At 42.5% G+C, this 24,527-nt stretch overlaps 1 protein-coding gene across 3 annotated transcripts in view; it reads right to left on the bottom strand.

Moving 5' to 3' along the window:
* Positions 1 to 2,102: 2,102 nt before the first annotated feature.
* BUB1B (BUB1 mitotic checkpoint serine/threonine kinase B) overlaps positions 2,103 to 24,527 on the bottom strand; it is a 42,240-nt gene continuing 19,815 nt past the window's right edge. For all 3 annotated transcript variants that reach the window (XM_045016629.1, XM_045016630.1, XM_045016631.1), the window contains exons 15-23: positions 23,283 to 23,569; positions 22,549 to 22,736; positions 19,027 to 19,170; positions 16,604 to 16,716; positions 16,167 to 16,328; positions 14,567 to 14,709; positions 8,307 to 8,478; positions 7,630 to 7,736; positions 2,103 to 2,673 (exon numbers count right to left, since the gene is read on the bottom strand). In XM_045016629.1, coding sequence (XP_044872564.1) covers positions 2,484 to 2,673; positions 7,630 to 7,736; positions 8,307 to 8,478; positions 14,567 to 14,709; positions 16,167 to 16,328; positions 16,604 to 16,716; positions 19,027 to 19,170; positions 22,549 to 22,736; positions 23,283 to 23,569 — 1,506 coding nt within the window. In that variant the 3' untranslated portion in view covers positions 2,103 to 2,483. The remainder of the gene's footprint in view (positions 2,674 to 7,629; positions 7,737 to 8,306; positions 8,479 to 14,566; positions 14,710 to 16,166; positions 16,329 to 16,603; positions 16,717 to 19,026; positions 19,171 to 22,548; positions 22,737 to 23,282; positions 23,570 to 24,527) is intronic.

The raw sequence follows: 24,527 nt of genomic DNA, 5'->3' as shown, positions 1-24,527 counted from the left end.
CCAGCGCCTCCCACCCACCGACGGACCCTGCAGATCAGCGCCTTCCCTCTGCTCCCCCCCGCCTCCTACCTGCGGCAATCAGCTGTCTTGCGGCATTCAGGAGGCTGTGGGGAAGAGCGAGGCATGCAACCTCCTCCCTCCCTCGCTTCCTGAAGGCTGCAAACCAGCTGATTGCTGTGGGCAGAAGGCAGGGGAGGGAGGAGGAAGGCTGCGCGCCATGTCCTTGCCTTTCCCCCCAGCCTCCTGAATGCTGCAAACCAGCTGATTGCTGCGGGCAGGAGGTGGCGGGTGTAGGAGAGCTGATGGGGGGCTGCCAGCTGTGGACAAAGCAGGCATCCAAACGTTATAGCAGAGCATTGCACAACTTTAAACGAGTATGTTCTGTAATGGAGCAGGGACGTAACATTGAAACATTAAGAAAGAAGACGTTAAGTGGGAGTTACTGTATTTATTGTATAGTAAGCTACGGAGCAGACAATTGCAATGGCTAGATTCTCAGGCAGGCTACAACTTACTTTTTTGCAGACAACTCAAGGGAATTTTGCCAATTTTAAGGAATATTTTTGGAGGGTCTTTAAAGAGTCAAAAACATTATCGATTTTCCAAGAAACTCAAACATTAGCATTGCTTCTATCAGCTTGTACCTTACTGTGCAAGACCACAGACCACACACACAAAAAAGCGTTCACAATCTGAAGTTTTACCACAAATTTACCAGATCCAATGGATGTTTTCTGCTTATGTGACCTTTTATCCAAATCCTCAAATCAGTTAAGCCTTACCTCACATATATGGGCCTTGAGTGTAGCAGGGAGGGAGGAAGAGAGGTATGGTGAAATGAGTGACAGTGTCAGTGACTTAGTCAAGATCATACAGCAAGTCAGTCAGTGGTAGAAATGGAAATAGACCCAGAATCACTTTGAACACTATTTCAATTTCATGTGCAGCATACAATTCGTAGCTGGAGAACCCATCACATTACATTACTACTCCACGGGAGATTTTTAGACTAGACTAATTTACTTAACTAGGTTAGCATTAAGATAATTCCAACACTGCTTAATACTATTTATTAGATTTTGAGGTCTTCACTTCACAGAGAAGGGTGGGACAGAATGAGGAACGAAGGGGAATGGCTGTGTCAGATTTACATTGCATGCTATTTTCCTGGGGTTATGAGTCAACTTTGCAACTCTAGTTGGAGGCCAATGGCATTAGTCACTAGTTTACACACATAATATTGAAATATTTAGGTGGAAAAAAATTGTTCTTGCTGAGTGTTGCCAGACTGATCCACCTCCAATTCAGAGTCCTGAATCTTTGATTTGGACATTAGCCATTTTCCGCTATCTGATCCACTCAAGGTCAAAACACTACTGAGCCCTTGGCCTCAGTGCCAGTCAAATGGGTCCTAAGCACTTCCAATCCACAGGAGTTTGAGGCAGTCATCATAGCATTTTTAACTACTGGTGGTGAAAGACAGAACATGCTGGGATAGGTGCCTAACCAAGACATCACAGATCAACAATAGGGCAGGCTCAAAGCAAGAGAGCACCAGTTTTGCCAGTGGTGCCTCGGAAGCTGAGCAAGTCTCATACTTGAAAGGGGGTGTGGGGGGGGGGGGGGGGGGGGAAGACAGACCGAATGGAGCCAAGTGCCAAAGCAATATCTGCAATGTCCAGGGAAGAGCAAAATATCTGAAAAGGAAACCTAACCATGAACTATATTAACTTTTAGATTACGGTAGTACTCATTTTGCTGGGCATTCTATAAACATGATGAGAAGGAAGTGAGGCTGCTTTATAATAATGTATGAATTCTGTATTTTAACCTGGTAAGTGAGATGTTTATTGTATGTGAGGCATTTCTTCCACTCCAATGATCCATGAGTGTTTCCGACTGGGATATCAGCTCGAGTTAAAAAAGCCCTGGGTGATTGTGAAAGCCACCCAAAGGATAGCCATCTGCATCTAGTAAAACCATGAACAATCCCCCAATTAGTCAGAAATGTCATTCAGACTCAGCCCTATGACTCCAGAAACCAAGTCAAATATGTTCTGAAGGCCATTTGGCAGTAACATTTCATGAGACAGAGTTGCTTACAAAAAAACATAGGTTTATTACTTAAACAGTGATTAACAGCAGGTGTACAGAACAGAACAAAAAGACAGGACAAAGGTGGAGGAATTCATGAATGTGCTTTAGGTATTAAAACATACATTTAGCAGTCATACATGAGGCTGGTTGGCATAGAACAGTTTGGTAAAGAAAATGGGTAAAACATCTGTACATATCTAGTTAATGCACCAGGTTTAAGAGACATCTAGACATTAACTCATAATAAACATTTAACAAGTTATATATAAAGTATTGAAGAAACAGTTGCAGCCAATTTCCATGTTTAGCACTGAAGATATATTGCATATTCAGTATTAACAGCAAATTCCCCCTAGGATGGCAGCTGGTTGCCCTTCTACATGGGATCAGAGGAAGTTCTCCACGTTGAAAGTTTCTCCCAATTTTGCTAAGGCGCCACAAAACCATTCTTGCACAGAGCTGTTAAAAATTCCACTCATTTCCTCTCTCAGTTCCCTCAGCATAGGCACTGTGGACTTACCACCTGCATTCAGAATCCTCCTAAAGAATTTATTCCACAAATCACTGTCAACAGTCCTAAAAACACACAAAACAGTTTTCAATGAGCACATCCACTCGCATGACAGCTCCATCACGATTCTTGCTTCAATTCAGCTCTGCAAGCCCTGTGGACGCTCGGCAGTCTAAAATAATATTCAGCTTCACTCTCCAATGAGCATGTGTAAAGAAAAAGTGAGGGGTGCTATCAAGCTTGTATATGCACGCCCTTTATCCTTCACAAATGGACTTACGTGCAGGAACTAGATAGAGACAACCTTAGCATTTCTGTGCATTCCAGTGAAACATTTTCACCACCACCTACCCCAACATATCTAACACCTATTTACCATTTTACATAAGGCTAGCCGGAGGATTTGGGAAAAGGTTAGCAAGATAATTCCTTGACGCATCACCAAACTTGGCAGATCTCTTTCATGGAGACAGGCTGGATGTGGATATTGAAGAACCGTAACATATTCCCCAGCTCTCAGTTATAGGAGCAGCAGAGCCCAGCTAGGACTTTGTATGATTACCAGCATTTAAAAGAGAGCATTGCAAGGGACAACTGTCAAAGTAAGCTAGTGGCTTGGCTGCTGCTAGAATCCTCCATTCTGCCTATCTACCAGAACGTGTGTGCATTCTATGCACCCAATTGTCTGTGGAACACTAGCTGTCACAAGTTTCCTGTGGGGTAATTTCCCCATATGTAAAATAAATATTAAAACAAAAGGCTGAGTGACTTTACTAAGGCCAAGAAGGATCAGTGTCAGAGCTGTAATTCAAATAAAGGAATCCTTTGCTCCTTAGTCTTGTGAGGAAATATATGTTCTTTTTTCCCCCCATGAGGTCCCCCACAACATGCTATAAAAATTCAAAGGCCTAGCAGGGGGAACGGGGGGGAGCAGGGAAGGGCGAAAGAGAGGGTGTGTGTGTATGTGTCCAGGCTCCCAACTTTAGCCCTGAAGGACGGGAGGGGGGTGGGAATGAACCCCCCGGAACGTACAGAGCCCCGGTTAAGAACTGCACTAGATAATGCTGCCTCAAGTAGGCATTTTTTCCTTCAAGCTGGAAATTACATTGGCTGTTCAAAGGAGACGGGTCAGCTGCAAGCAGCTGGCTAGAACAGAGTTTATAGCAGCCATATCAGCAGCAGTAGTCTGAACAGCACTACACCACACAACTGTGAATTGATATGGGGGTCTTCTAAAACAACACAAAAAACAAAACAACCCCCCCCCCCCCAAATAAAAATCTATAGGCAGACTGAGCCCAGGAGGTAAGGCTGAGGAGATTAGATAATTTGGGATCTTTAGGGGAAAAAAACATCAGTGGCAAACATTCAACCCTAATGATCCATTTAACAGGTTTACATGACAACCAATATCAGCCTGGACATTTCCAGTTTCCCAGAATGCCATGGTGGGAGGACAAGGTACATACAATTCTGTGAGATTTATAGGCCCCAAAGATCAGCTCCAGAACTAGAAATGCAATTGAAATATGCTTTGAATAAAAACAGCACCAACTGTGCTTAACACAAGGGCAGGAGATTTTAGTATGTTAATAGTCAACTCAAGGGATTCTTAAAGATGACAGGAGAAGAAATGGTTTCAAGCCTATAACTCCTTATCTAGACAAACACTCTAGCAAAATAATAGATTCCAGCTTTTTCTATACCTTTGTTACTAAATCAAGTCAGCAAGTTAGGAATTCAAGTTGTCTAAGTTTTCAGAGATTTCGACTTTATGTTTAAATCTCGTCTTTCCTCCAAATCTAAATTCTGCCTCTGGTCCTGGAATTCCAAACATCTCTGTACTTTGAGAAAGTAGCTCCATCAACTCAACATTTTTTACCACCAGTCACTCACGCATTTATTCAGCCCAAAATTTTCTTAATCAAAATAGCTCTCGCAGTGAATTTTTAAAAGGGAACTAAACTGAGATCTTGCAGAGCCACGGTTCCAGCATTCACCACAGGTTTTGTGTAAGAAAGTTATTTTCCCCTTTTACTTCCTACTCCCCTACATCCCAGAGTACTTTTCCCGGAAAGCAATCCTCTAATTATTTCTCTAAAGTAGGTTCTAAAACCACTTATGGCACCTTTGGTAGACAGTCCAGAATTAATAATACCTTCTTCAAAAAGCCACATGTAACTGCTGAAATCACTAGCATAAGCTCTCTCCTCACAGGAATTACAAGTATCACTACCACAATGCTCCTGACCCACGCCTGGATGGGCACATGGGATCATACTGAAGACTAACCAATATCCCTCTGCTGAAACTTACTAAATGGAAGTTTCTCCATCTGTGCAATACCTTCTGAGGGCAAAGGGTCCCTGCAGTGGGAAACTGATGTTGTCAACAGCAGTCTGCAACCATAGAATGTGTTGAATGGCCCAAATGACCAGAGAAAAACATATGCAGTCTGTATGCAAAAGCAGGACACACTAAAAGCTGAATCCGTCTTCTCTGGCAGATCCTAATATCCAGACTCACTGCAGATTCCTCACTTCCACACTATGAGCTGCACTCCTGAAGGTATGCTACTGATGTAATACTTCATGTTAAAAATATAAAATTAGTATGGTTTATAAAAATATTACTGTAATTCTTGTTTTTGGAAGATACATAAATGCAACAGATCACTTGTCCACAAGTCTCTCTTGGCAGGTCAGGTTTAATTAGCTCAAAGACCTGAACTGCCAGAATATCTGACAGCAGAGAGCAAAAGTCAACCTGCATCAATGATTCAGTTAGTAACTCCCTTTGGGTTCCTTCTGAAACAAACACCCAAAGTAGTGAATTCATCTCCAACTGAAGGAGCAGTGGATGGGTAAGTGACACCCATAGGTCCACAGTGTGCCTCTCTCTTCAGAGAACAAGAATTCCAAGTAATAGTCTCCTATGGAAACTGGTGCAATAAATTGCCACTCAGAAGATTAAATAGCTTCAGAGGTACAATGGGAAAACACTAACAATATATGAAACCAAAAGTGTTTGAAATGCATCAATATATTGACAAATCACTATATACAAAGTAAAGAAAAATAACTTTTTTCTGTTGTACAACTCAAAGAAAAGGACAGATTTTTCAATGTACACTAAGAGGCATCACAAACAGAATCTAGTTGTGAACAGGTACTTCAGTACCTGCAGACTAGATATGAATTAGCATGACAATACTGCATCTAAGCAATAGTTGTGTAAACCTATGCAGAAGCCCAAGAGATAACTGATGCAATGAGCAGAGATGTACTTTCAGAACAGAGAAAGTGGGCAAATGAAGGAATAGCTGTCTGTCCACAGAAGTGACTTCTCCAAACTAATCATTAAAATAGTGCCCAGGAGAATGAGATATTAGGAGGGGAAACTCTTAGTTCACCAAAAATTGTAGCATACTGATATGAATGGCTACCTCTAGTCATTTTTGGAGTGCCCTTTGAAGATGCCCAGAAAAGGACACAATGAAGGTATAGCAGAAAAAATCCTTTCTGGATCCATTTTAGTGGAAAAAGTCAAGAATGCCAAGTGGATAGCTGCTTATCAGCAAGATCTGCAGAGGAGATAGTAGAATCTAAGGGAAAAAGACTTAGCCATCAGGCAATAATTTAAGTATCCACTTTAGTTACAGAAAATGTTGTTCTGCTGCTGCTTAGTTACAAGCAGTGGCAATAGGGACATTAAGTCTTCTCCCCACCTGTGCCCAATTCTCATTAACAATTTCTAAAGCAGCAGGGAGATGAGAACAAGGTAACTGAACTGTTACTGGCAGCTCTACAGAAACAGAGAAAAAAAAAACCAGACTTTGGGTCAAGTTTAAATTCAAATCCCACACATGAGAGGTCCAAATAAAAAAGACTCACTGTGAGCTGGGCACTGTGCATGAGGATCTATATCTCCTCAGTGGTGACTAATTCATCTAATTCTTTGAAGGGTCAGATGGATAAACATTCCACTAAAGGTCAGGGGCCAAAGAGTGACAAACTAGAAGTCTGCAGTCCGGGAAACAAACTGTGTGTGTCTAACAGTAACCAGGCCCAAAGTAGGAGGAGCAGGACAAGTCACTGAAAAACATATTGGGGAGGGATAAGGTGGAAGAAAAACATTATAGACTTTGGTTCAAAATGTTGAGAAATCTCTACTCAAAGACAGTACCTAGGCAGGAAACCATAGCCGATGCGGAAGACTGGAAGTGACAGCCTGGGACCAGCTCCAATGCCCATAAGACTGAATGGCTGGCTCAGCAAGTTGGAAACTCCCCTGAAGAATAGAAGGCCTTAGCATAAGCTGCCCCTTTCCCAAGATGCTTGACTACAGGAGGTGAGGAGGAAAGCAGGTTCTTGCTGTCTGGAAGTTAACTAGTAAGTGTGCAAACAGCAGCTGCCCATGCAACCTTAATTTTGCCCCTTGTGTGTATGCATGATGCAATCTTTAAATTGCATCATATTATTTCCCGCCTCAACAGGACCCCTGAATCAGTCTCTTTCATCCTGCCCATGGTACAGCATAGCACACAGCACAGTGTGAAAAGCTGAAAAACAAAATGATTACAACACAGAATCATGCCCACTTATTAACTGATCTCTCCCCCCAGCTCCAAATTTGCCTGCTGACTCAGAAGGAGTCTAAGACGGTGTACCCCATATTAAAAGCAGAGAAAAGGGTTATAAAATAATGTAACAAATTAGGCCATGCTCTAATTTACACACCCTTTCAGCTCCTTGGTGAATAAGTTTCTAATGTGTGAGGGAGTCTAAACTGTAAGTGGGTGTAAATAGGTGTAAGGGAGTCCAAGAAAGCATCAGTGAGTCCATCTAATTCTATTACAAACAAAAGATTCAAAACCGAATCCTCAATATAATGTAGCACTACTGTTACCAACTAGTAGCACTGAATTTATGTTCCAGCTTTGACAAAAGCTGCAACACAGAGGTGAGGGAGAAAGCTAAAGCTGCCTTTATCTACCCAGAGATTCCTGATGAAACACTTACTTGGAGAAATTCTGGCTGATTTTCCAGAGGGAATCTTCTTGATAAACCTGGAGGTGCTCCCCAAACAGCATCAAATGCACTATTTCTGCAATACCAACCAAGTCTACCTGAAACCACAACAATCAATATTAGAAAACTGCTTCTGCTAATCTCCGCAGCCATTTCGCCATTCCTCCACATCCATTCAATATAGCACAAAAGCATTTTTAAATAGCAATCATGCCACTAGAGATGTCCTACAACACCTTCTGCATCCAATAACCCTGTATTGTGGTGTTTGTGAGGATTTTCCAGCAAGCTAAATTAAGCTAAGCAAAGCAAACTACTATAGGAAGCAAAATCCTTGTTTAGCATTTCAGATTGAGACACGGTCTAGCTATTTATAATGAACTCTAGCTGTCAGATGAATGTAGGTACACAACTGCCCCAGATTAACAATGCCAGTTTCTTCAGCTAATGTAGAATACACAGGGTCCAGCTGAAGGGTTTTTGTTGAAGTGTTATGGCTGTTGTGAAAGATGTTGCTTAATTAGATAAGATCTATAAAAACAGGCCACATATCCAACGACATTCATCTTAGAATATTAGCTCTCAGTCTCCATCTCGTTCTTCAGATAAGCTAGAGACACTTGTCAAGGGGCACTCATAGCAATTACCCTGGGTTAATATGTACTTACCTGATAAGGCAGAGAGCACTTGGCTAGGATCTGTTGTCCATACTGGGTCTGAGCTATTGGGAAGCTGTTGAGTAAACTCACTCTAGGCTGCAACCTCACATCCAGGCTGTAAGAGAAGTCCACTATCTTCAAAGCACTGGTAATCTCATTATTAGCAAATGGATCACAGATTCTAAGGAAAGAATTCCAAGGAAACATAAAAGACAAAGAAGCAGTAAAATTTCCTTTTATCATCTTGTGCTGCAGGTAAGAATCTTAGCCATGCCAATGGCTCCCTCTAATGGTTAGTTTAGGAATGGCTGCTAAAAAAGGCTTACCCCTCATATCATGCGAGTTAAATGATAATATTAGCATCTCCAAGCTTTGCTACGGGGAAAGTTGCTTTACAGAGGTAATCCTATCTTGATATATGTATCACAGCTAGGGGGTATGAAATAAGAGGTGCTGTGAGGAGGAAAATTTAATATAATGCTTTGAACTTCTTTATCTCATTCTTGCCAAGGATCTCAAAACAATTCGAACGTGAATAGGATATTGTGAAGTTTAATCCATTAGATATATCCTCTGTTTTACAGTTAGAGAGAGACAGACACAGACAGGTGACAGATTAAGTGATCTACCCAAGGTAACAATATGTAGCAGTGCCAGGAACAGAATCCAGGTCAAGATCCCCAGTCATTCTCTCTTTCAATACTTGTACATTGTGGGCCTACTTCATAATTATGAGTGCCTTTTCTTTTAAAACTTTAATATTAAATTATGTTGTTTTAGCATTAAAACGGGGATCAGTATTTTCCCTCTAATGTCATGGATTACTCTGTTTTATGTGCAGACAATATGATTCTAATATCACAACCATCAGTGGGACTGAAGTGCTTATTAATTATGTTTGGTTTATAGTGACAACTGGAGGGCCTTTTGATAAAATTACTCCAAAACTAAATAACTAACTATTTTTAGTCAAAGACTGAGGTTGCACAAATTCAGGATTTATGGGCAATATATTGAACAAGTTAGTTCTTTCCTCTACCTGGGTATCCGGTTCTCTTAAAACAAGTTGTGAGATAAACACACTCAGGTAGCAAAAGACAAGGGTTCAAATCAATGCAAGCTATGTTACATTTCACCTGGCTCATGAAAGCAATTTAATTGCACCAGCCCTTAGAATGTTTGAGGCTAAGGTATGCGCTCAAATTCTATATGGCGTGGAAATATGGAAATGGAATGATCCCACAAGAATGAAAGTGATTCAAAACAAAATTTCTTTGGAAGATTTCTTGGTTCTCTCAAATAACATTTCAGATGCTCTTCTTAGAGCTGAGACCTGCATGAATTCTATTCTGTCCGAAGTGCAATACCGTAGTATCAATTTTTGACTTTGTATTTACAGTATGCCAATGTTTGCCAAGGCTATGCTTAGAGGAACAGCTCAGAAGGGCTTTTTCATATAAACTTCATTGGTTAAAATTCCATGTATTCTCTCTAGGCTTCTCAGAATTGGAAATGATTAGATTTAAATCCCTACTCAAGTTGAGATTAGAGGATATTAATAAGTAGCTAGACACAGCAGTTGTTCCAACTATAGGTATGTCAATTTGTTAAAGAGACTCATGGGTACACCAGATATTTAGAAAGTTTGTCCAATAACAAGTTAAGGAAGGCTTTTACAGCTCTCTGATTTCAATCTATGCAGACAGCTTACTTAGAGGGCTGATATTACTGGCATTGAGAATTGTAACCCGCTCTTTCCCTGTGGCTTGGGGAAGGTGGAATACCTACCCCATTGTTATACTGTAATTGCAATTGCCACTTAAAGGTCAAAATGACTTTCTGTGTTTTTGTCCTGGATATCTTCTTCCTACCACCTCTCAGAAAATAAAACATTTATTAAGAACTGACAGCACATTTGTGACCTGAGCGATTGCCCTATTTGCATGGCTAGCCACTAAAATAAGCAAAAGGCAAGAGACAGTGATTATATGGTTTAATTGGTTTGGTTTGTTTAATTTGTATTTGTATATTTTAAAATTCTGGATTTAGTTTTAAGTTTTATTGTAATATACTGTGGTTTTGCCACATTGGTAATATGTATGTTAATAGGTTTTGCCACAATAGTAATATAGCAATGTTACTATTAATAAACATGACTAGTAATTATGAGCTCACTCACTTATCCTAGTGACTTATCAGTTGGAAGTGACAGAGGAGGAGAAAGACCTGGGTGTATTGATTGATCACAGGATGACTGAACCACCACTGTCATGTGGCTGTGAAAAAGGCTAATGCAGTCCTAGGATGCATCAGGCGAAGTATTTCCAGTAGAAACAAGGAAGTGTTAGTACCATTATACAAGGCACTGGTGGGACCTCATCTGGAATACTGTGTGCAGTTCTGGTCTCCCATGTTTAAGACAGATGAATTCAAACTGGAATGGGTGCAGAGAAGGGCGAGCAGGGGAATGGAAAGCCTATCTTATCAGAGGCGGCTCAAAGAGCTTGGCTGGTTTAGTCTAACCAAAAGAAGACTGAGGGAAGATATGATTGCTCTGTATAAATATATCAGAGGGATAAATACCAGGGGAAGGGGGGGAGAGAGAGAGAGAGGTTATTTAAGTTAAGCACCAATGTGGACACAAGAACAAATGGATATAAACTGGCCATCAATAAGTTTAGGCTTGAAATTAGGTAAAGGTTTCTAACCGTCAGAGGAGTTAAGTTCTGGAAAATCCTTCCAAAGGGAACAGTGGGGGCAAAAAACCTAACTGGCTTCAAGACTTGACTTGGTAAGTTTACGGAGGGGATGGTATGATGAGACTGCCTACAATGGCATGTAGATGATCTGTGACTGCTAGCAGCAAATATTTCCAATGGCTGGTGATGAGACGCTAGATAGGGAGGGTGTGACCCTCTGTACCCCATCGTAACACCCTGACACCCCCAGATTCATCACTGTTATACAAATTGCAACAAAATCTTGTATAAAATGTGTCATGGAGGTGTCAATGGAAAAGTTAAGGTTTGCTGAATATGATTATTCTATTTGTATGCATGTATCATTTTTGTATCTGAAGTTATGAATATTGACTATGTACCTGTATTTCAAACGTGTTTGCTCCTGTGGTAACTCCCACAAGGTAGTTTACATCCAGTCTAGCCACCATATTGTGAATGGATTTACCAAGTTGATGGCCCATCAATGAACACAATGGGCCATGGAAGAAGCTTATCCCCACCTGATGGACTTTCCTGTGGACATTCTAGCCAGAATATTGATAATGGCTAAGGCTACGTTTCAGTCATGGGTATTTTTAGCAAAAGTCATGGACAGATGCAGTAAACAAAAATTCATGACCTGTCCATGACTTTTACTATATACTCTTGACTAAAACTTGATTGCTCTGGGGCAGAGGATGGCCCAGGGCACCATGGGTGCTCTGGGGCAGGGGGTGGCCTGGGGATGCTGCGGGGTGCAGCCTGAGACGTGCAGCCCAGGACCTGTGCTGCTGCTGGGGTGGGTGGGAGTGGCTGGCAGACTCCCTACCCAGCTCTGCATGGCTCCTAGAAGCGGCTGGCATGTCCCAGCAACATGTCCCTCCCTAGGTGGACTCTGAGGCATGGCCAGGCAGTTCTGCACACTGCATCCGCCTGCAGTCACAGCCCCCACTGGCTGTGGTTCCTGGCCAATGGGAGCTGTGGGGGCTGAGACTGCAGGCGGATGCAGTGTGCAGAACTGCCTGGCCACGCCTCTACCTAGGAGGTGAGGGAGGGACATGTTGCTGCTTCCAGGAAGCCCTCCCCCCCGAGGAAAGCGCTGTCCAGAGCCCTCACCCGCTCCTGCACCCCAACCCTCTGCCTCAGCACTGAGCCCTCTCCCACACCCAAACTCCTGCTGCTGCTGGAGGGGAGATGCAAAGTGGCCCAATACTGACCTAACAGCAGTCGGTGTGGCTGGCCAGGGGGCTGCCCAAGCTGCTCAGGTGGCCCCCGGGCCAGCTGCACTGGCTGTTGCAGAAGTCACAGAGGTCCCGGAAAGTCACGGAATCCATGACTTCCATGACAGACTCACAGTCTTAGTAATGGCCCCTGCTATGACTCAAAGCATGCAAGGGCATGTGACCAGCTCATGTGACTCTGAACTCCATCTTGTGCCTGTACTTTTCTACTAACTGTGCTGGGAGCTTTGTTTGGGACAATGAAGTTCCCGCCACATGGCAGAAGCTATAAAAGGGCGAAGTGACATCATCACTTGGCTTTACTTCCCCCATAGCTGAACACCTGGAAACATGGCTAGAGGATAAAGACAGACTGGGGAGGTGGTCCCAGGCTTGCAAGGAGGAATCCCAGCCTGCGTATGGAAGATTGGTGAACTGTTTGTACTACCAGAGTGAGACTCTGCTTGATTCAAATCCTGTCTAGTTTATAGAACTCAGATTGCAATTTTATTTTATTTCTTAGGTAATCTACTTTGATCTATACACTTATTACTTATAATCACTTAAAATCTATCTTTCCTGTAGTTAACAACATCTGTTTTATATTTAACTAAAATAGCATGGTGCAAAGGGAAATCTGCTTAGGTGCACTGTCCTCTCCACATTGAGAGAGGGACGGACTGGATAATAAACTTACACTGGTCAGGCTTCTGACCAGGGCAAGATGGTACACGTGCTCAAGGTCCAACTGATTGCCATACTTGGTGTTGGGAAGGAATTTTCCCACAGATCAGATAGACAGAGACCCTGCTGTTTGTTTGCCTTCCTCTGCAGCATGGTGGACTTGCATGTTTAAACTAGTGTAAATAGTGGACTCTCTCTAACTTGAAGTCTTTAAATCATGATTTGAGGATTTCAATGACTCAGCCAGAGGTTAGGGGTCTATTACAGGAGTGAGTAGGTGATGTTCCGTGTGCAGGAACTCAGATTAGGTGATCATATAGTCCCTTCTGACATTAAAGTCCATGAGACTTGACAATAGGGTGTGTTTTTTTTTGTTTTTGACCCATCTGTTTTGTCACTAAGGAGGTTTAAAAAACAAAACAAAACACACACAAACAAACAAAAAACAACGTTGCATGTATGGGGTAAATACAGACATGTTTTTACTGGGTCCCATTATTAGTCATTGAGCCAGATTCTGATCTCCATTATACCAATTTACATCCAGAATAACTCCACTGAAGTCAATGGAGTTACTTTGTTATATTAGTGTAGCTCCAGAGTTACTATTCAGGATTTATGCTAATGCAGAGATCATTATCTGCAAAAAAAAAGTTCCACCACAAAACACAAGGCTACTCCGTTCACAGATGAACTTGTGTTTCGGCAAAGACACAATCCTAAAGAAGCTGGAGAGGAGAGAAAGGGACAAGGACTGAAGTAGCTTGTATGAGTCATTTTAAAAGTACAGATGTTGCTCCTTAGCTCCCTGCTTTTGAGTTTCATGTGGGATCTAGACAGTAGGGCCAATGAGGGGGATGAGCTGAGCAATGTGCAAGAAAGCAACCTCAGCAACAATGTGAAGGAGCTAAACATTTGGAAAGAGGCTTCCTTCATCAAGAGCCTAAGGAGGAAAACTGATGATGTCCTCTGAATCAAGTTAAGGCCATGTCTACATACTACAGTGGCACAGTTTACAGCTCTGCCGCTGGCTGTAGCATTGTAGTGTAGATACTTCCTATGTCAATGGAAGGGGTTTTTCCACTGACGTGGGTAAATCCACCTCTCTGAGAGGTGGGTAGCCAGGTCAGCAGAATTCTTCCACTGACCTAGCTGCATCTACATGGCAGTTAGGTCAACCTAACTACATTGCCCTAGCACAAAATTTTTCATATCACTGAGCGATGTAGCTAGGTTAATTTAATTTTAGGTGTAGGCCAGGCTTTAGAAGCTGGCTGCAAAGGGGAACTGATTAATCTACTTCCAGACTAGAATATTCACTTTTTTTAAAACCTCATCCTTCTAAATTTCTTTTCAGATATTTAATCTCAAATGGCAAATTACTTTACATCCATTGCTGTAGCGTTCTAATACATTTGTATGTGAACTTGCCAATTTTAAAATAGTAACTATATAATGGAGTATTTTCTTCAGGAATACCCTCTTCCTTCATATATGCCTTTTACAGATTTCCACATCAACTTTCCTAGCCTGCTGCCCTCTTACTCCTGAAATAGTGAACCATGTCACTATTAACCTGCACAAGGTTCAGGACAGAGCTTGAATAGAAAGCATTTTTCCAGGTCTCTGAAAAGAGGCTACCAACCTGTCTCCCAGGAAGAGAGCCTCTGGACACAAGTTTCCATGGACAATCTCTGCTTTGTGTAGCTTCTGCACCACATCCAGGATATTGTAAACAACCAGCATAATCACTTCCTCAGGGATGGCTTTACAGCACTGGATGATATCCTGAAGACAGAAAGAACAAATATAAGCCACTGTGGAACCATTCTTCTGCCAAGAGATAGAGCAGTAGACAGGAACAATCCTATGATACAAGCTTTCACTTTTTCTAGACAGCTCTAAGGAGAAACCAGGAAGCTTCTCCAATTCAGCCCTCCTCGTTCAGGCACATACACGATCAGTTTTCCACCCAGACAACAAACCCATCAGAATTCAAGTCACTGCAAGTTCTTAGCGGACTCTGCTGATAAATAGCTGAAGAATCTGAGTGGAAAAAAAAAGGTTGAATTGAAGGCTGAAGTTGGCCTTTATTTTTTAAGCCCCGTATATGCTAAAGCTCAAACTGTGTAAGTCAAAACCGTATTTAAACACGAATCCTTCTAGCAAGATGCCAACACTACTCCCCTGTGGCCAGAGCAGACTGGAAATCTAGATTAGAGAGTTCTCAGGGCTGCAGTTAAAAGACCTGGATGACACATGAACACTAGTTCTGGGGGGATTGGGGTGGTGTGATTCATGCCTCCAGTCACTACTGATGCCTCTAGGGACCAAAAAGTTTTAGGCCACATCTACACAGGGACATTCAGGAAAGTTAAGGCAAGGTCAAATAAAAGTTGTGACGTTATTGTGCATAAATTAAGAAGTGTGATAAACTTTGTGTAGGTGCTCTCATTCAGTAGCAAAGTGGCCTTTGCAGGGTTAAGCTACAGCAACCCCTTCCCCCCAGCAACTTTACTTCTGAATGAGAGCATCCACACGAGGGTTCAACACACACTTCAATTTATGCACATTAGCTTCACACCTTCAGCTGACCTGGCCTTTACTTTCCTAAGTGTCCCTATGTAGACAAGCCCTTTGAAGTTGGGGAACTCCTTATCTCATACTGGGAAGCACAAAACCCAGGAGTGAGAATGCTGTTTAGATGCCATCTTTATAGCAAACATGCTTCTTGCTAACATACTTCAAAATTGCATTTACACAGGGCCCTATGTTTAATCTAACATTCCAGGTCCCTTGAATCTGCTTCACATCCAGCAAGAACCAACATTTCTAACTGCTAGTACAGGGACCAGCAACCTTTGGCACGCGGCCTGCCAGACTATGTCCCCTGGTGGGCTGGGCCGGTTTGTTTACAGGCCATGTCCACAGGTTCGGCCAATCGCGGCTCCCACTGGCCGCAGTTCACTGCTCCAGGCCAATGGGGGGGGTGTGTGGGAAGCGGCGTGGGCTGAGGCATGTGCTGGCCGCCGCTTCCCACAGCCCCCATTGGCCCGGAGCGGTGAACCGTGGCCAGTGGAAGCCGTGATTGGCCAAATCTGTGGACGCGGCCGGTAAACAAACTGGCCCGGCACGCCAGGGGGCTTATCCTGGCAGGCCGCGTGCCAAAGGTTGTCGATCCCTATGCTAGTATCTATGCTACAGTTCAAGTCTTCCTATGTCATACATAGATAGTTTGCACTGACCCAGAGGGTAAAACGATTTATCTCTCTATGCAGAATAGCACAGCCATCCAGGTATAAGAAACAGCTGCAGTTCTCACTGAAGCTTTGGTCAAAGTCAGTACTCAGACGCTCTTGCAACTGGAGTGTGATATAGAAATCCCAAGGCACAGGCTTCGAAAACACCTATAAAAAGGCATATTAAAAAAAAAAAGATATGAGTTACTGTTGGAGTAAACTTAAATGCTCATCCTCACATACAGCTCAGGAAGCTCTTCTCATTTCACTGAGAAGTCAGACTACACAGGGCCAGAACTACTATTCTATTTCAAGAGCAAGGTGCAAGATCTTAAATAATTCTATACTCCAAATTCATTCAGCTGCCATGACCAGATTTTACCCTGCTGAGCTGATAGTTTAACTCTTTAAGGTTCAGATGTGCATACGGTGACAGGTCCTACCTTTATTGCAAACCCCTTTGCATCCAGCTCGGCAAAGCTGGACAGAACACCAAAGAACATCTTATACTCTTCACTGGTCCAGTATTCCCGTTTGATGCAGTAAATCTCATTTCCTATTGAGGAAGTTTAAGTTTAGAAGAGATCACAGGAAGTACATGTATAGAGAATGTGGCAAATCTCTATTATCTTTATGAAAAATATGCACGTTTATTTCCCCACTCACTTTTGAGTTTTGACCTACTAGGACTGAAGACATTGGCCAGAGACTGGTGTTGGCCATGTAGGCATATCTGGGTTGGTGTGAAAGAACTGTGAACATACGAATGGGAGTTACAATGGAAGACCAATGACAGGACATTAACCAAGGAAGGAAGACACTGTTTCAAGCTCTAATTATGATGATCTGGGGTGTCTAAACTGTATTCAGAATTCTGCTGCCCAGTGAAGTGGGAGAGATTTGAATCCTGGATGCTTGGGCAAGAAAGGCGGTTTGGACTGCCAGCAGAGACATGCGCATATGTTTTGCTTTTTCATTCTAATCTAATGACCCTAAAATAGTGTATTGCAGTTGACTAATAAATACGGGCTTATTTTGAGAAATGCCCTGCAATGCTGAAAATATCTGCTGGTTGCATATAAGGTGGACAGAAAGCTGGCTGGTTCGTTGGGCTCAATGGGTAGTGATCAATGGCTCCATGTCTAGTTGGCAGCCGGTATCAAGCGGAGTGTCCCAAGGATAGGTCCTGGGGCCAGTTTTGTTCAATATCTTCATTCATGATCTGCAGGATGGCGTGGACTGCATCCTCAGCAAGTTTACTGGTGACACTAAACTAGGAGGAGTAGTAGATACGCTGGAGGGTAGGGATAGGATACAGAGGGACCTAGACAAATTAGAGGATTGGGCCAAAAGAAACCTGATGAGGTTCAACAAGGACAAGTGCAGAGTCCTGCACTTAGGACGGAAGAATCCCACGCATTGCTACAGACTAGGGACTGATTGGCTAGGCAGCAGTTCTGCAGAAAAGGACCTGGGGTTACAGTGGACGAGAAGCTGGATGAGTCAACATTGTGCCCTTGTTGCCAAGAAGGCTAACGAAATTTTGGGCTGTATAAGTAGGGGCATTGCCAGCAGATCGAGGGACGTGATCATTCCCCTCTATTCGGCATTGGTGAGGTCTCATCTGGAGTACTGTGTCCAGTTTTGGGTCCCACCTACAAGAAAGATGTGAAAAAATTGGACAGAGTCCAGCGGAGGGCAACAGAAATTATTAGGGGGCTGGAGCACATTACTTATGAGGAGAGGCTGAGGGAACTGGGATTGTTTAGTCTGCAGAAGAGAAGAACGAAGGGGGATTTGATAGCTGCTTTCAACTACCTGAAAGGGGGTTCCAAAGAGGATAGATCTAGACCAGTGGTTGGAAACCTATGGTATGCATGCCAAAGGCGGCACACAAGCTGATTTAGCATGGCATGCTGCTGCCAGCCCTGCTCAGCCCACTGTTGGCCTGTATGGACAGAACCCCGGGTTGGCAGTGGGCTGAGCGGGGCTGGCAGACAGGATCCCGGCTGGCAGGGGCCGGCAGACGGAACCTCAGACTGGCAGTGGGCTGAGATGCTCAGCCCGCTGCCGGGCTGGGGTCCCGGCCGCCAGTCTGCTCAGCCCACTGCCAGTCGGGGGTTCCATCCGCCAGCCCCCGTAAATGTAAAATGTATTACTGCATGTGAAACCTTAAGTTACCGTGAATAAATGAAGACTTGGCACACCACTTCTGAAAGGTTGCTGACCCCGATCTAGACTGTTCTCAGTGGTACCAGATGACAGAACAAGAAGTAATGGTCTCAAGTTGCAGTGGGGGAGGTTTAGGTTGGATATTAGGAAAAACTTTTTCACTAGGAGGGTGGTGAAGCACTGGAATGGGTTTCCTAGGGAGGTGGTGGAAACTCCATCCTTGGAGGTTTTTAAGGTCAGGCTTGACAAAGCCCTGACTGGGATGATTTAATTGGGGTTGGTCCTGCTTTGAGCAGGAGGTGGGACTAGATGACCTCCTGAGGTCCCTTCCAACCCTGATATCCCTGTTCATAGAATAAGTCTCTGATAGGAGTCTAAACTCATTTAGACTTGCTGGAGGAGCAACAGTGAGAAAGAGGTGCTGAAGCTGAGCTGTGGGTCTCAATCTTGCAAAAAAACGGGGTGGGGTGGGGTGTAGGGGCTAGTGCTAATGGGGTACACTTCCAGAGAGACTGCACAAAGGATAGAGACAAGCTTGCCCTCTGGATCCGTGGCATGTCCAAATTAAGATCTCTAGAGGCAACATGCCACCACATTAACTGCAATATCTAACTCCCAAGTTATTTTTCAAGATGTACAGTTTGGAATCCATTCTGAATAGAATGCCAGCACACTAGGATCTCTTACTGCTTACCCAGCTCTATTTCTTTTTCCAGCTCCATCACGGGCATGGGCCCATTCTCTGAACAAAAACCTGGAGAATTACTCAATGAATCTGGCAGAGGGTCCAACAGCCTTCTGCGCTGCTCTGCACTCCACAACACTTGAGGTGGGTCATCTAGAAACAAAAAAGTAATAGAGTTACAGATGGGCAGGATTCAGATATGGATTCAGTCTGTGAAGCCAGCATGTGTGATTAGATTAGCATGTGGATAGCATGAGACCTTGCTTGTATTCCCATTCTGCTACTGATCTTCTGCAGTATCACTTTGGGCTAGTCCATTAACCACTTACTTATGGTTTCTTCTTTTGCTAAGTGTACAGAGTAACATTTACTCACCTTTGAAGATACTTTGAGATTCTGGGATGAAAGATACTGAATAAGTGCAGATCATTTAAACCAAGGCTTAGTCAACTTTTGTATTTCTTAAAAAACAAGATTTAAACTAGTGGGTATTTGGGTTTAGGTGCATTTATCTGAACACCACAAAATCCAGTCAGGACATGTTCCAGTTTTGACCCATTTCTAGAGCAGATCAAATTTGTGAGTTTTTTTTTTTTTTTACTAAAAGACTTACTGGGAATGTAACCCCTCTTCCAGGCCATGACAAAATTAAAAGGTTACAGATGAAGTCATCCAGCCACATTTACCCATAACAGCGTTAATCTGTTTATAGTAAAGTTGGGGCCACTAAACCACTTTGAATGGTCAAGAACAAGGCTACATTTTTGTCACGGGTATTTTTAGTAAAAGTCACGGACAGGTCACAGTTAGTAACCTGTGACCTGTTCATGACTTTTACTAAAAATACCAGTGAATAAAACTTGAGGGGGGGCACTGCCTGGGGGCCTCGTGGGTGCTGGGGGAGGGCAGCCCAGGTGCTATGGGGGGTCGGGGGGAGGGCTGCTGCCTGGGACCCCCACTGGTGCTGGGAGGGGTGAGAGCTTGGTGGGGCTGGTAGCGGGAGAGGGGGGCATGGTGGCCTGAGACTGCCCCAGCAGCTGCCAGTGCACCTGGCACAGGGGCTGCCTGAGTCTTAGTCATGAACCCGCAGCCTTAGTCATGAATCTTACCATTTTTCATTCTATAGACCAAGTATACAGGAGAAATGCAAAGATATGAGCTGAGATTCCTCCACCCACCCCTGTTTACTAGAATATAAAGAGTAAATTCTGAAGATGGGGAAAAAAAAAAAGAAAGAAAGAAAAAAGGAAACCCACTAGTCTTATTCAATAGTTCTATTCAACTGAAAGAGAAATACTTTTGAAACCGTTTGAGAGAATGATAGAGAGAAAGATTGACCATCTGTGATTAGGAATAGTTCTATACAACAGAAGAACTAGATGGTTTTGAATATAGTTGTCTCTCCTGATAAACATGCATCGCTATACAGATCCAACAGCCTCTGAAATATTATACTTCAGAAGGGCATTCAATATTTTCCAGTGCTCTGCTGAGCTCACTGGCACCAATTCTAATTTATGCTTCCAAAAAACAAACAATCTTTGATCACTCTGAAATTAGAGAGTCAAAGAAAACTACTGAGGCCCAATTATAGGAGTATTAAACTTCAATGTGAATGATTGAGTTTTTACTCAATAACTATTCAATAATTAGTATAATTCAGGAGCTACCACATCTCAGTCATTTGGAGTGAAATTCATTTTTTCTACCTTCATTATACGGCAGTTTTTCCAGTGAAAGATATAAAGATTTAGGCTCTGATCCTGCATACTGAATGTGCATGGATGAGCCCCTGTGTCAATTCAGAAACCCCAACTTCACCAGGGATTTCACACAAGTGTGGACTCTAATTTGCATGACTGTGGCTTAAAACAGTATCCAGCTTTAAGTTCCCAAGCAAGCCTTGCAACCTTTGCATTCCTGTTCACGTAAGTACAAAGGTTTTCTTACAAAAAGGTATTTCGTGGATCCATTTGAAACATTTCAAAAATCTCATCTTGACAGGATTCTTTTCCGAGCCACACTTTTATCTCACATCCTGGGGATGCCTTTTAAACAGTGATGCCTAATTCTAAAAACAGACAGTTATCACAAAAGGCTTACTGGGAACAGATTTTAGATATGTCTATGCTACAATTAAAAACCTGCAACTGGCCTGTGCCAACTGACTTAGGCTAAGGAGCCGTTTAATTGAGGCATAGATGTTCAGGCTTGGGCTGGAACACTGGCTCTGAGACCCCACCAAACATACCCTAAATGATCTATGCTAATGAAGGATTGTTCCCAATAGTATACTAGTAAATTTACTATCCACTAAGTGAAGAGTAACAGTCAACTTACATGCTTCTTCCTGAAATCAAATGGGAGATATGTATGTTCAACATCTTTGAAAATATAGCCACTTAATATGGATTTAGGTATCTAGCTATACACACCCACCATTTTGCATATTTGGGCTTATTGCAACATATGAGATTACTCTGACTCTAGAAGAAAAGTGTAGTTGTAGACATATCAGTCCCAGGATATATGAGAGACAAGGTGGATGAGGTAAGATCTTTTAGTGGCCCAACTTCTGCTGGGGTGGGATGGGGTAGAGGAAGAGAGAAGATTTCGAGCCACACAGAGCTCTTCTTCAGGTCTGGAAAAGGTACCTGAAGAAGAGCTCTGTGTGGCTTGAAAGGTTGAATCTCTCACCAACAGAAGTTGGGCCACTAAAAGATATTACCTGATCTATCTTGTCTCTCTAGAAGAAAAATTTCTTTCAATTACAGCAGCCATTTCGACTAGAAGAGGAAAACAATTGAAGTGACTCTATAGAATCAGTCCTCATAGTTTGTGTTTTCCATACCAACAAGGGAGGAAAGACATTCAGAAAACAGGAAGTTGTGATTGTAAAAGCAAAAAAAGTTGAAGCAGAACTTAAAGGGCAAGTTTAAGGCATTTCCAAAATATGTTTAGATTTCGAGTTGGATGATGGCCTTTTCAATATCCCAAACTATGGCACTTTGACTACTTTCCCGCAAAGACTGTTCTAAAGCCTAAAAGATCTTCCTGTAAGGAAGCTTTCCCTGCCATTCAACCTAAGGGTTGTCTACAGAGAGAGTTACTCCAGAATAAAAATGTCCATACAAGGAGTTAATCAGGAATAGTTAATGCGCTTTAAATTCAGACTCTACCTTATTCTGGATTCCTTTTCATGTGTAGAAAAGCCCTTATTTTTCCATTTCTTAATTTCATCCCATTACTCTTAATTATATTCCATTATATTACCTTAAATGATCCCTCTCCCCATTTAATATTAACATCCTTCAAAATTCGTTTTATTTATATCCCCCATACTGTTACTCAGCCTAGTTATAAGACAGGATATCACAGCCCACTGCATAGACTTACACTTATAAAACCATAAAGCCAGTGAGACGTTGACACAAAGTACAGCAGAATACAGGACATGCATACTGAAGAGACTGCAGCTGAGCTCAAATCTAAGACACGTTGTCTCAAGTAAAATTCAGACTTGGTACTTACTAGTAGTGTCTTCACTGCCTCCAGTGTCGCTAGCCATTTCAACAGGCAGGCTCTGAACCAATTCCAGTTTCTCAGGGATATGCAGATATTTAATAGTGGAGATATGTGTAACAGAGGAAAGAGAGGAGGCTGAGGAAACAGATGAACCAGAGGAGCGGGTGTCTTCCTGACTTGCTTCCATAATTGGGCTGTAAATGAGAAGACTATCAGCTACTCAACCTTCTAGCTGCTGTGGTGCCTGGATGCCAATCCCTTAGCTACAAAAATATGCCAGACATCCCCAGTAAATACTGAATGAATTCACAATCCCCTTTTCATCCTGAAATGGAGACTGGACAAGCCCTCCTGAGCCAAACCATTATTAATAAGAAAGTAGGAAACCCTGAAATATAACCAGAATTGGTTATTCTCTCTAATAATTTTGGCTAAAATTTTTACTCAGCTTTAATCTTTAGATACACAGAGCATGAAGTTAAACACTGCAGCAAAGCTGTGACTGTTGGCTGAACAATGAATTCTATTTTATTGGTGTAACATCTCGAAGAATGGCAAAATGCAACCCAAATCCTGGACTGAGCTGGAAAAATGATGTGCTAAGTACACCTGGCTCTACTAACCATATTTGTTACATCTAATCTTGGGAGAGAGAGACTCCCAGCAACCAAAGACTCAAACAGGAAAAAAGGGCATAAGGTATTTTGCTCTTGATGGAGATGTGATCCACAGAGAATTACCTCAGCTTCTTAATGCAAAGAGTTTCATTGTAGATACCCTCACAAATAGGGATTTGCTGGCTCAGAGATGTGCTCTTAGGCTCTGGACACTCTTCCTTCAGGGTACTCTCTGGATTGGTAGGAGGTTGGATTCTCTGTGCCACTACACCATGAAAGGGAGTTGATGCCAAGTGGGCTGCCCTAACAAAGTCACATGTATCTTCTGGGCTGGGGCAAAGGGTTTTGTTCTTATAGGAGCCAGTCAAAATTGCATCTTCAGCTAAGGGTTCAATTCCATGGAGCTCATCCTGAAACAAGTAGAAAGCAGAACAATTAGGTGACAGCTACCACCCAGCCTCTTGATTTGATTTTATTTTTGGTCTTGAACAGTTTCTAGTAAAAAGCCTGTCACATATAAAAAGCCTCTGAAGATATCTACCTCCCCCTACTCTCCAACACAAAAAGCAACTTGTTTCTCATTTTTAGCTTCCTTCCTGAAAACTTCCAGATGGCACACTACTGGATGTCCTTGGTATTTATGCTGATTAACAATGTACATTGTACATAATTCTGCTTTCTGACAGTTTACAGTAGAACCTCAGAGTCACAAACACCAGAGTTACAAACTGACCAGTCAACCACACACCTCATTTAGAACAAGTAGAAAAAAAAACCCCAACCCAGACAGCAGCAGAGACCCAAAAAAAGTAAATACAGTACAGTACTGTGTTAAACTACTAAAAAAATAAAAAGGAAAGCAGTATTTTTCTTCTGCATAGCAAAGTTTCAAGGTTTTGAAAGAACCATCATGTTTTGTTCAGTTACGAACATTTGAGTTACAACCAACCTGCATTCCTGAGGTGTTTGTAACTGAGGTTCTACTGTATATGCAAATATACAACAAAATATAAAACTAAAATTTTTAATTTTTAAACCCATGTCACCTCCTCCAATGACCTCTGTCCCCTTTCTCACTCCTTTTCTAGTTTATACTACTCCCATAGCCAGTACAGTCATCTGATCATCCCCTTCTTCCCACTGCACAATCATCAAAATTTGTATTTCTCTTCCCTTCTGGCTCTTCTCATCTTGGATGAAAGGTATCTCTGGCACAGGCTTCATATGCTCCTCCTATATCATACTGTTAGTTTTAGTTGGGTAACTGAGTTCTGCCTACCTAGAATTATATCATTTTCTTTCTGTCCTGAGCTATTATTTAACATAGCATTGCTGAGAACTGTTTAAACTAAAGCTTACTACCATTCA

The sequence above is a fragment of the Mauremys mutica genome, chromosome 4, assembly GCF_020497125.1.
Source record: "Mauremys mutica isolate MM-2020 ecotype Southern chromosome 4, ASM2049712v1, whole genome shotgun sequence".
Taxonomy (NCBI): domain Eukaryota; kingdom Metazoa; phylum Chordata; order Testudines; family Geoemydidae; genus Mauremys; species Mauremys mutica.
This window is presented reverse-complemented; position numbering and strand designations above follow the sequence as displayed.